The sequence below is a fragment of the Sapajus apella genome, unplaced genomic scaffold (genome assembly GCF_009761245.1).
Source record: "Sapajus apella isolate SASKATOON/1434 unplaced genomic scaffold, GSC_monkey_1.0 scaffold49, whole genome shotgun sequence".
Classification (NCBI taxonomy): domain Eukaryota; kingdom Metazoa; phylum Chordata; class Mammalia; order Primates; family Cebidae; genus Sapajus; species Sapajus apella.
This window is the reverse complement of record NW_022436989.1, coordinates 730,969-742,398: the sequence shown is the minus strand read 5'-3', so window position 1 is coordinate 742,398 and position 11,430 is coordinate 730,969. Positions and strand designations below refer to the sequence as shown.

The window sequence follows — 11,430 nt, the reverse complement described above, 5'->3', positions numbered from 1 at the left end:
CAGTCAACATGTGTATATACAGCAAAACCCAACAAAGACAAATTAACAAAACTGTGATAATGAACAAACAATACATGTATTTTCTTGGTCTGGAAATGGTGTGAGCACACAGCTTTCAGATTTCCATCTACCTTGAACTCAAACAGTGTTAGAAGAAAAACGATATCCCAAGTACCCCGTCCTCCAAGGTCCGTTTGCTCAATGTAAACTCGATGTTCCTCCTCAGAAGGGGCTGGAGTCTCTAAATCAGTGCCTGCGTGCCTGCAGAGCCACAGCAGTTCTCTAACACGGTGTGCCGGAGGGCATTCTTTACCCCCGTGTTCCTCAGGGTGTAAATAAGTGGGTTCAGCGCAGGAGTAACTACGGTATAGAAGAGAGCTATGAACTTGCCCTGCTCGTGGGAGGTGCTCCTGACTGGCTGGAGATACATGAAGATGATGCTCCCGTAAAACAGGGACACCACGGCCACGTGGGAAGAGCAGGTGTTGAATGCCTTTCTCCGCCCTTCTGCGGACTTGATCTTCCACACCGCCCAGGCAATGTGGCCGTAAGAGAAGAGGATGAGCCCCAGAGGCAGGACAACAAAGACAAAGCTGGCCAGGTGCATCTCCACCTCATTGAGGCTGGTGTCCACACAAGCCAGTTGCATGATGAGGGGCATCTCACAAAAGAAGTGGTCGATGCGATTGTTCCCACACAGCGGTAGAAGCATGGTGAGCGTGGAGCCCACCATGCTGGTGGTCAGACCCCCCAGCCATGAGGCCAAAGCCAGTCCCAGGCAAAGCTGTGGATGCATAATGACAGTGTAATGGAGTGGCCTGCAGATGGCAGCATAGCGGTCATAAGACATGGTGGCTAGCAGGACACACTCGGTTGCCCCCAGCCAGTGGGAGATATAGAACTGGGCCACACACCCTCCATAGCTTATGGTTTTCTGTGGTCCCCACAGGTGGGCCAGGAGCTGTGGGACAATGCTCGTGGTGAAGCTAATGTCCAGGAAGGAGAGGTTGGCTAGAAAGAAGTACATAGGTGTGTGGAGGTGCACGTCCATACAGGAGAGCAGAATGATGATGCCATTGCCTGAGATCGATACCACGTAAAAACTCAAGACAACTACGAAGAGGACTGTTTCTAGTGAGGGTCGTGCAGAGAAGCCCAGGAGGACAAAGACTTTTGGAGAACTCACATTGGCTATTTCCATCGCCGTATGCTGGGGGTGGGTGGGGATCACATGAAGTGATCACATCAGTTAGCAAACATTGAAAGTAAATTTTATTTCATTTTCTCTTATTCTTTTTTAGAGACACAGTCTCACTGTGTTGCCCAGGCTAACCTCAAACTCTTGGGATCAAGCAATCCTCCCACCTCAATGTCCCCAGTAGGTGAGGCTACAGACACACGCCACCGTGCCTGGCTAAAGGTAAATTTTATATCCATTGTTTTCACAAGCATCCACTCAACACCTCTGTGGATGGCATTGCATTACCTTCCTCAAGGCCAATTTGGAATGTATAATAAAAGACTGGGGGGTGTTCATTATCTGGGGAAAAATGGACATTCATGCAAAATTCTTAGCATTTTTTTAAAAAATTGAAATATTACTTATAGTAGCAACATCCAGAGTCTACCTAAATGTTTAGCAACGAAGGGTTAACCAGGTAGAGTGTGGTCTTTCATGTGATGAAACACTGCACAGGCGTTAAAATTGTGCCCTCTCAAACCCCACAACCCTGCACATTTTTGCCGTCATTAAATATATGCAGTTTTTTATCCCTTCTCACCACCTCTGCTGCTACCACTCTGGCCCATCTTGCCATCACTTACCATCTGAATTTTGATCTAATATTCTAACTTATCTCCCTGCTTCTCCTTTGCTCCCCCCTTTCCAAGTACTCTCAAAAAAGTGTTGGAGCTCAGAAAATGATACCCCAAAATGAAGGCCTCGGGAGCAAAAGTTTCTCTTTCTCCTGCTTTGTCGTCCCTGGCCCCTCATTCTTCCCCGAGGCTAGCCATAGAAATTAGAATCCCTCACGGTGACTCATAGAAACCACAGGCCCTTTTCCTCAAAGGCAGCCATAAAACCTAAAAATGTGACTCTACTTCTACCTTTCTATGCTAAAACTAGCAATAAATAAATTATCTGACATACCTTATTGGATTGTAGGTCATAAGCCCTCCATTCCAGAGAGGTCTTACCCCATACCCAAGAAAAAAAGCACACTGCTCAGAGAGGCCAAAAAGAATCTCACAGACAGGCCTTGCTGGGCTTCTCCACTCAGTCCATCAGCATTAGATCACGCCCTTCATGTTTAATCGCATTTCTACGCAGCTATCCATATGTCTTTGTACCTAAGGATAAAAATGAAAAGTTTCTCCTGTATCTTTGGGTTCTCATCTGAAGGCTCCTCTGTCATGTAAAACTATGATCGAATAAACTTGTATGTCTCTTCTCCTACGAATCTGCCTTTTGACAGCTGATTTCCATGAAACTTCAGAGGACAAAGGGGAAATTTTCCCTCACGCCTACAAAAGCAATCAGAGGACTACATTAAGACATAATACGATCGTGTCAGTCTGTTGCTCAACACCCTCATTTTCTTGGTACAAGGCTTGCAGATGCAGTTTGCCGTACTCGAAGTGCTTTCTCCCCAAGGTATCCACACCCCCCTGTTCTCACCTTCTTCAGGTCATTTTTAAAAGTCACCTTCCAACTGAGGCCCTCCGTCACTGAATTACATAATATTGAAAACCCTCACAGCTCCCTTCTCTATCTTTCCTGAATTATCTTTATGTAAGGTAATAACTTATAACAAATAAACCACTCATTTCTTTTGTTTGCTACCTGTTTTGTTCCATTAGACCATAAGTTCCATGGAGCCACAGTTTTCTCTTTTGTTTGCCTCTGAGTCCCCAGTGTCTAACCCAGTGTCTGATATGCAGTGGTCCCTTAATCAATATTCACGGATGTGCATTGTGAAACAGGTTGCTAGAATGGTTCTGTGGGGTGGAAGAGGCAGGACTAGAGTAATATAAAGGATAGTGGAAGGACTCAGTGTAAACCTTCAGTAGTGTTGTCAGGAAAAAGCTCTTGAAACTGCCAGAGGCATGCAGAGGGGTCCAGACTATCCTCTGTTTTCATACAAATGGAATAAAACAAACTACCATTTAGCAGGGGGAATGCATAAAGTCAGAAACTGGACAATTTCAGGGTGCTTCAGATATCCCTGGAGATCTCTGGGGCCCTTTGCAAAAACATGAATTTATTCTAGCCTGTATTCTAAAAAGAAGAATCAATCTATTGAAGTTAAAATTCATCATTGTAGTTGGGGGACAGAGCAGCTGTGAACTTCACTGTCAGCCCTTTTAAAATCTCAGAGAGAAGAATTTACCTATCCTTGTAACTGGAAGTCAATAAAACAACATACACATGACCAGACACGTACATTCACAGTTTTAAAAATACATGTAGGTTTTCCATTGTGCATATATAGAAATGGGGCTCAGAAAACTCCAGGCATTTGCTAATATTTACATGTGGAAGCTGTCCCAGTGCGGACTTACTGTGTCAGAACACTGAGACAGTCATCTGACCTGTATGTAGCAGGCCAGGGGAGCATTAGTACTATGGGAGAAGGCATCCAGGAGAATACATTCCAACCTCCTCCAAATCGGGGAGGCAGGCTGGGGGTGGTGGCTCACGCCTGCATTCCTAGCACTTTGTGGGGCTGAGGTGGGGAATCACTTGAGATCAGGAGTTTGAGACCAGCTTGGGCAACACAGTGAGAGACTGACTGTACAGAAAAATAAAATGACCAAGTATGGCTGTGTGTGCCTGTAGTCTCAGCTACTTGGGAGGCTGTAATAGCATGATGTGTCACTGTAGTCCAGCCTGGACAACAGAGCAAGACCCTGTCATAAAACAACAAAGAAACAAATCAGGGAGGTTGTTGAGACCTGTCAGAACGTGGATGTTTTCGTCATGTGAATGTGAGAGAGACCAATTGGGATTGGGATAGTTAGGTACAACTGAGTCAGGACACAATCAAAGTGGGTGTCTATATGCAGAGTCACTGCAGGTGAGCTGAAAAACAGCAGGTTAAACTGACAACTGCATTATGACCCGTGGGTGTAAGTATTATATCCCCTCTGCGGAGAGATAAAAATTTTGTTAACTCACAGTTGATAGCATGTGGAAAATGTGTAAATGATGCCAAGAGAGGAACCACAAGGTCACTCATGAGGTAATAGTTCAGTAGAATTTTTGAGGAAAAAGAGATCTTTGTGATGATCTATTTCTAGATATGTTTAGTAACTTATCCAGAGCCCCAGAGCTGCTTAGTCATACTGGAGCTATACCCAAGGTATTCAGATTCTTAGTACAAAAATAGCATTTTCAGTAAAGGAAGAGGTTTGCTTACCCACAGAGATTCACCAAAATCGTCAAAATTAAAAACTCACTTTTCAAAATGCAACCCTATTCCAAGCACTGTGCCGTTAAGACAAAGATAGTATACTGAAAGTTAAGGAAACATCTTGACTTCACATTTTGTCTGAGTTAACTACCTAGTCACAAACGGTATCCCAGAACATAGGCGACCTGCTAAAATATCAAAGGCCACATGAGAACATCAGATCATTTAAATGGATCAGTGCTCATCAATCTCAATTGAAATTACCAGAAATCTGAGCTCCCAGTTTATCTTTAATACTTAAATACCATAAACAACAACAACAACAAGCAAACGACAAACTCCGAAACGTCACTTACTCATGATGAGCTAGCAATGTCATCTCCATTTACGCAGGGTGGAAACGTTGTAAAATGGGCAATATTTTATTTCAAGGACTGATAACATTCATGAATTCAGTGCATGTGGCATTAAAAAATAGGAGATCAGCCAAGGGATTTTAAAGCACCTCAAACAGTGGAAATCTCTAAGTCCATGGTAGCAGAGGTGCTAGATTCTGTTCAAATTTATGTCTACAGGACACATTCTTAAGTATTTAAATCACAATGGGATTGAACTAGAAGAAAGCACTTAAAATATTTTGTAAGAAAATTGATAATTAAAGGAGTGAGAATGGCTCACAGTGTTTCCAGAATGAAATTATATGCTGACTCCAAAGGGCGAAGTCTTACATAAAGTCCTTATAATTATAAGACATTGATTGTAACCCCTGGAGCCTTCAGGAGGGAGCCTGAGGGTGATGGTATATATCAGGGGAGTAAAAGCGGAGGGAAAAAATCTTTTGGGATTTCTTTCCCTATTGGGTAATTATAATTTTATTGTTAATACACACACAGAATGGTTTCTTTTTTTGACTAGAACATTATTTTAGGCTTGTATACTGCCAAACTGCTTACAGAGTGTAAGGATTAAGTCTCTCTATCATGTAGTGGGGGAGATACTCTGAGATATTTGTTCATTCTATTAATTTTGGCATATGCTGCTATAGACTCCTTTTAAAAAATATATTGATTTTATTATTGGTGTATACATCAGTAATAATGTTTTTCTTAATAGGTTAAATTTATTTTTATTTTGTTAAAATACAGATAACACATAAATTTACCATTGTAACTATTTTAAAGTGTGGAAGTCAGTGGATTAAGTTCTTTCACAAGACTGTACCATTACCTCTATTAAGCTTCAGAAAGTTTTCATCACCTCAAATGGAAAACCTGGACCCATCAAACGGTCAGTCTTCATTTGCCAGCTCTCCCCAGCCCTGGCAACCACTAATCTGCTTTCTGTTGGTATGGATTTTCCTATTTTGGATATCACATATAAATAGACTTACATAATACATGTTATTTGTGTCTGGTTTCTTTCATTTAGCATGATATTTTCAAGATCTATGTTGTAGCACGTGTCAGTACTTCATTCCCTTTTATAGAGGAATAATATTTCATTCTATGGTTCTACCACCTTTTGTTTATTCATCTGTTGACATACATTTGGGTTTGTTTGTTGATGAACATTTGTTTCTACCTTTTGGTTATTGTGAATAGAGCTGCTATGAGCATTCATATACAAGTTTTTGTTTGAACTCTGTTTTTTAATTATATTGGGTATAGCTGGGAGTAGAATTGCTGGATCTTAAAGAAATTCTATGAACTTATTATGGAACCAGCAAGCTTTTCTGCAGCAAATAAACCATTTTACATTCCTACAAGCAACTTGTGTTTCAGTTTCTCCACATCATCACCAGCACTTGTTATTTTCCACTTTTTAAAATCTGTGTTTTCCTTTTATTGCCATTGTAGTGGATGCAAAGTGGCATCTCATTGTGGTTTTGATTGGTGTGTCCCTAGTAGCTAATAATGTTGTGCATTTTAATATGCTTGTTGTCCACTTACTTGTCTTCTTTGGAAAAATACCTATTCAAGTCTTTTGCCCATTTTTTTGATTGGATTGTTTGTCTTCTCGTAAGTGTTCTTTATATACTCTGAATACATCTTTATGAAATATATGATTTGCAAATATTTTCTCTCATTCTGTGTATTGTCTTTTAACTCTTTTGACAATGTCTTTTTGATGAACAAAAGTTTCTAATTTTGATGAAGTCTAATTTATCTATTTTGTTGTTGGTATTTTTGGTTTTATGTCATATTTAACAAACCAGTGACACTTCCAAGGTCATGAAAATGTACTTCTAAGAGCTTTATAATTTTTGGCTCTTTTGTTTAAGCTTTTGATATATTTTGAGTTACTTTTTGTATATGCTGTAAGGTAGGGTCCAACTTCATTCTTTAGCAGGTGTCTATCCATTTGGGTTGAACTGGATATACGGTTGAAAGGAATACACTTTCTCTATGGACACCCTGTCAAAAGTCAGTTGACATAAGCCCATAGATATATGGGCTTATTTCTGTCTCTTTTTATGTCAGTATCAAACTTTTAATTATTGTAGCTTTGTAGTAAGTTTTGAAATCAGGAAGTATGTGTCCTCCGCATTTTTCTTTTTCAAGATTGTTTTGGCTATTCCAGGTAACTTGTATTTCATTATGAATCTGATAATTTTTTAAAATTTTTGTCAAAAATAGCCAGTGAGTTCTTTTTTGTACATTAGTTTATTGACTCAGTTTTTGTGTATGTGTGGCTCCTTTAGGATTTTTTTTATATGTAAGATCATGTTATAGATTAATAAAAATAGTGTTATTTGTCTCTTTCCAGTTTGGAAGCCTTCTATTTATTTAGATTGCCTAATTGCTTTGACTAGAACTTCCAGTACAATGTTGAATAAAAGTGGTGAAAGTAAGCATCCTTGTCTTGTTCCTGATGTTGTGAGGGTAGGCATTTAGCCTTTCATAATTGAATGTAACATTAGCTGTGGATTTTTAATCTGTGGCCTTTATCATGTTGAGGAAGTTCCCTTCTTGTATTACATAATTTTATTTTCATATACTGAACCACCCTTTTATTCATGGAATAAATCTCACTTGATCATGGTATATAAATCTTTATGATTTATATTGAATTTGGTTTCTTGCTAGTTTTTTTTTGCTAGTATTTTGCAGAGGATTTTTGTATTTATCTTTATAAAGTATATTGTCTGTAGTTTTCTTTGAGGTCTTTGCCTAACTGTTACACATTTTTATGTAAAGTATGGGAAAAGTACTAGTTCGCTATATTTATCTATCTATCTATATTTTCCTTCACTCACACAGGCCCACCATCATGCGGCACTCTGTGGGACTGGGCTTTCTAGGTGCATTGTTCTGTTTAATCCTTATGAGTGATATCTGTTCATTTTATTTTATTTTACGTTGCAGCATACATGGGTGGCATGTGGTGGTTTGTTACACAGGTAAATGTGTTCCATGGTGGTCTGCTGCACCTGTCAACCCATCACCCAGGTATTAAGCCCAGCATCCACTAGCTGTTTTTCCTGATGCTCTCCTACCTGCTCCCTTCCCCCAACAGGCCCCAGTGTGTTGTTCCTCTCATGTTTTCTCAATGTGACATTTTTGATTCTTCTAGAAACGGACTCTAGTTGCACCATAGCAAATTTACTCTTACCTTTGTGTAGTAGAAAGATCCTGGACTGGCATAATTCCTAAGAATTTGGCCACTGCAATCAGTCAGGTCTGGGTTTGTGCATTGCACTAACTTGTTCTAGTAGTCAGAGCACTAGCGAAACATGTTAAAATTACTTGGCTTCAGTTTTTGCATTTGTATATTAAAAGGTTTGCAAAATGTGATCCTAATTCTTAAGCTCTGTGAGGGTAAAGTTTGTGCCTGTCTAAATAACTATCATGTTCCCTGTTGTCCTAATATATGACCTGATACCTGACATGCTGACAGCATCCAATAAATATTATTATTATTCATCATTATTACAAGTCAATGAATGAAGGATTTTGCATCTAGTCTGTTAATCAGTATATATAGTCATGCAAAGTCAGTATTAAATTATGTGACTGACAGCCTAGTGGCTACAAACCAATATGTCATTTTGCAGCAACAATAATTTTATGTAATCTTTGAGTCTTTCCTTTTTTTTTTTTTTTTTTAAGAAAGAGAGAAAGGAAGAAAGAGAAAGAATAAAAAAAGAAAGAAAGAAAAAATGAAGGAAAGGAAGAATGAGGAAGAAGGAGAGGGAGAGAGAACTGGGGTGTTACTTTATTGCCTGGGCTAGAATGCAGTCTAAAAATGGGTATGCCTGTAATTGTGTTTAGTAATAGAGACATGGAAAAAAAAATGAGGGAAGAAAATAACTAACAAGCAGCCAACCAATATTTCATTTAAACCTGTAAAAAGGTGTGATGTGGTACTAATAAGAGTGTATATTTTGTATATTTAAAGTGGAGAGTTCTATAAATGTTAATTAAGTCTACTTGTTCCCGATCTGAGTTCAAGTCCTGGATATCGATGTTAACTTTCTGTCTCATTGATCTGTCTGATATTGATGTCGAAGTCTCCTACTATTATTGTGTGGGAATCTAAGTCTCTTTATAAGTCTTATATATCTGGGTATTCCTGTATTGGGTGCGTATATATTTAGGATCTTTAGCTCTTCTTGTTGCATTGATCATTTTATCATTATGTAATATCCTTTTTTACTTCTTTTGATCTTTGTTGCTTTAAAGTCTATTTTATCAGGAAAAATTGCAACTCCTGCTTTCTATTTATTTATTATATTCGCCCTTCATTTGGTTGGTAAATTTTTCTCCATCCCTTTGTTTTGAGTCATTCTGTATCCTTGTATGTGAGATGGGTCTGGATGTAGCATACCAATGGGTCTTGGCTTTTTTTGTCTGTCTGTAATTTTGGATTAGGGGATTTAGTTGAATTAATAATAATATATGTAAGTTTAATATTGCCGTTTAATGTTAGCTGGCTGTTTTTCCCATTAGTTGATACAAGTTCTTAATTATGTTGATGTTCTTTATTTTTTGGTATTTTTTAGAAAGACTGATACTGGTTGTTCCTTTCTGTTTGTAGTGGTTTTTTCAGAAGCTCTTTTTTCAGAGTCTTTCCTGAATTATTCAAGTTGCTCCTAATGTAACTGCACAAATAACTGTTATTAACTCCACATCACAGATGAGGCCACTTTGAATGGGCAAGGGACTTGCTCAAGTTCACATGGCTTTTAAGTTGTGAAGCAAGGATCACACACAAGTACTAGTTCTATTTACATTGCTTTAAAGGAATGTTTGAGGCTGGGTAATTTATAAAGAAAAGAGGTTTATTTGGCTTATTGTTCTGCAGCCTATATAGGAAGTGTGGTGCCAGCATCTGCCTCTGGTGAGGCCTCAGGAAGCTTACAATTATGGCAGAAGGCAAAAGGGGAGCCTTTGTGTGTTACATGGTGAGAGACAGTGAGCAAGAGACAGATGCCAGTCTCTTTAAACCAGCTACCTCACTTGTGAACTAATAGAAAAAGAATACAATCATTACCACAAGGTAATCTCTGCCCTCCGACCCAGACACCTCCCACTTGGCCCCACTTCCAACACTGGGGGTCACATTTCAACATGAGATTTGAAAGGGACAAATATCCAAATTATATCAACTCCTAAGTAATATTCTTTCCTTAGTGATGTTATCTAGTATCTTAGTGATGTTATCTAGATATAGATATCTAATGGGTCCAAATATGAACTGTATTCTGAAGATGCTCTGAATTCTATTCCTGGCCAGCACCTCTATGCTGCACTTCAGATTCATATGCCTAACTGCCTATGCCATGGCTTCATTTGGATGGTGTTATGAACCAAATTGTGCCCCATCCCCATTCATATGTTGAAACCATAACCCCCAATATGACTATATTTGGAAATAGGGCCCTTAAGGAGACAATTATGAGTAAATGAGTTTATAAAAGTGGCAGCCTAATGCCATAAGATTGAAATCCTTATAAAAAGAGGAAGAAATACTAGCTATCTTCCCTTCCAACCTACCCCACTCTCTCTCTCTTTCCACATGTGCACAGAGGAAAGGCCAGATGAGGACACAACATGCAGTCAGATGGCTGCCAGTTGGAAGAGAAGCCTCATCAGAAACCAACCCTGAGGGCACCTTGATCTTCAACTTCCAGCCTCCAGAACTGTGAGAAGATATTTCTGTTGTTTGCTGCTACCCAGTTTGTGGTATTTGTTATGATAGCCCCACCTGCCTAATACGGACGGCTAATGCAAAGCTCCAATGCAACACTTTAGGAAATGAATCCTGCTCCACATCTGACCTTCTCCAGCTGCAGTCTCCTCTTCTCAGGTGATGACAACTCTATTATTCCAGTTGCTTAGTCTAGAAGCTCGGAGTCCATGTGGCTCCCAACCAGGCCTGTTCTGCCCGTGGCACAGTATGCCAATCACTGAAACGGTGAGCTTTGCGGCAGAGAATGAGTTTATTTATGAGGCAGTCAAGTGAGAATGCAGGAGTGAGAATGCAGGAGAACAGGTCTCAAATCAGTCTCCCTGAAAGTGGGATTTTAGGGATATTTATGGGATTGAGGAGTAAGGTGGTCCAAGGTGTAGGAAAATGTGATTGGAGTAGGAAAAAATGAGGTAATCAGTAAGCTGCTCAAATATGGTCAAACTTCATGGCTCTTCATAGCACACGCATTCACAAAATGGTGTTGTTAACATGATCTGAGGGTGGAGTTTTGGGCACTGTGACATGAAAAGGTCACCCCTTGGACATTCATGCAGGCCCAATTGGAGAGATAGTGGTTTCAGCTAGCTTAAATTGGACAAGAGTTGACCCCTGAGAAAGAACTTAAGCAATCGTTGCTGCAGTGACCCATATGTGAGAGATGGTATCTGCAAGGAAACTCGTGGAAGTTTTACTACGTATTGCTTAGCTGCATGACTTTTAGCTTTGTAAATCTTAAAATAAACTAGAAGCAAGCCACCGACTAAAAGCAAGCGACTAAAGCCAGTGAGCCAAGTCCAGTTTGGGCCTAATCAGGGGAGCCCTTGTT

The 11,430-nt window shown here is 39.6% G+C and overlaps 1 protein-coding gene across 1 annotated transcript; it reads right to left on the bottom strand.

Annotated features, from left to right (window-relative positions):
- Positions 1-241: 241 nt before the first annotated feature.
- On the bottom strand, positions 242-1,201 carry LOC116526168 (olfactory receptor 2C3). Its single transcript, XM_032242472.1, has one exon. The coding sequence runs from the start codon at positions 1,199-1,201 to the stop codon at positions 242-244; it is 960 nt and encodes a 319-aa protein (XP_032098363.1).
- Between the last annotated feature and the right edge of the window lie 10,229 nt (positions 1,202-11,430).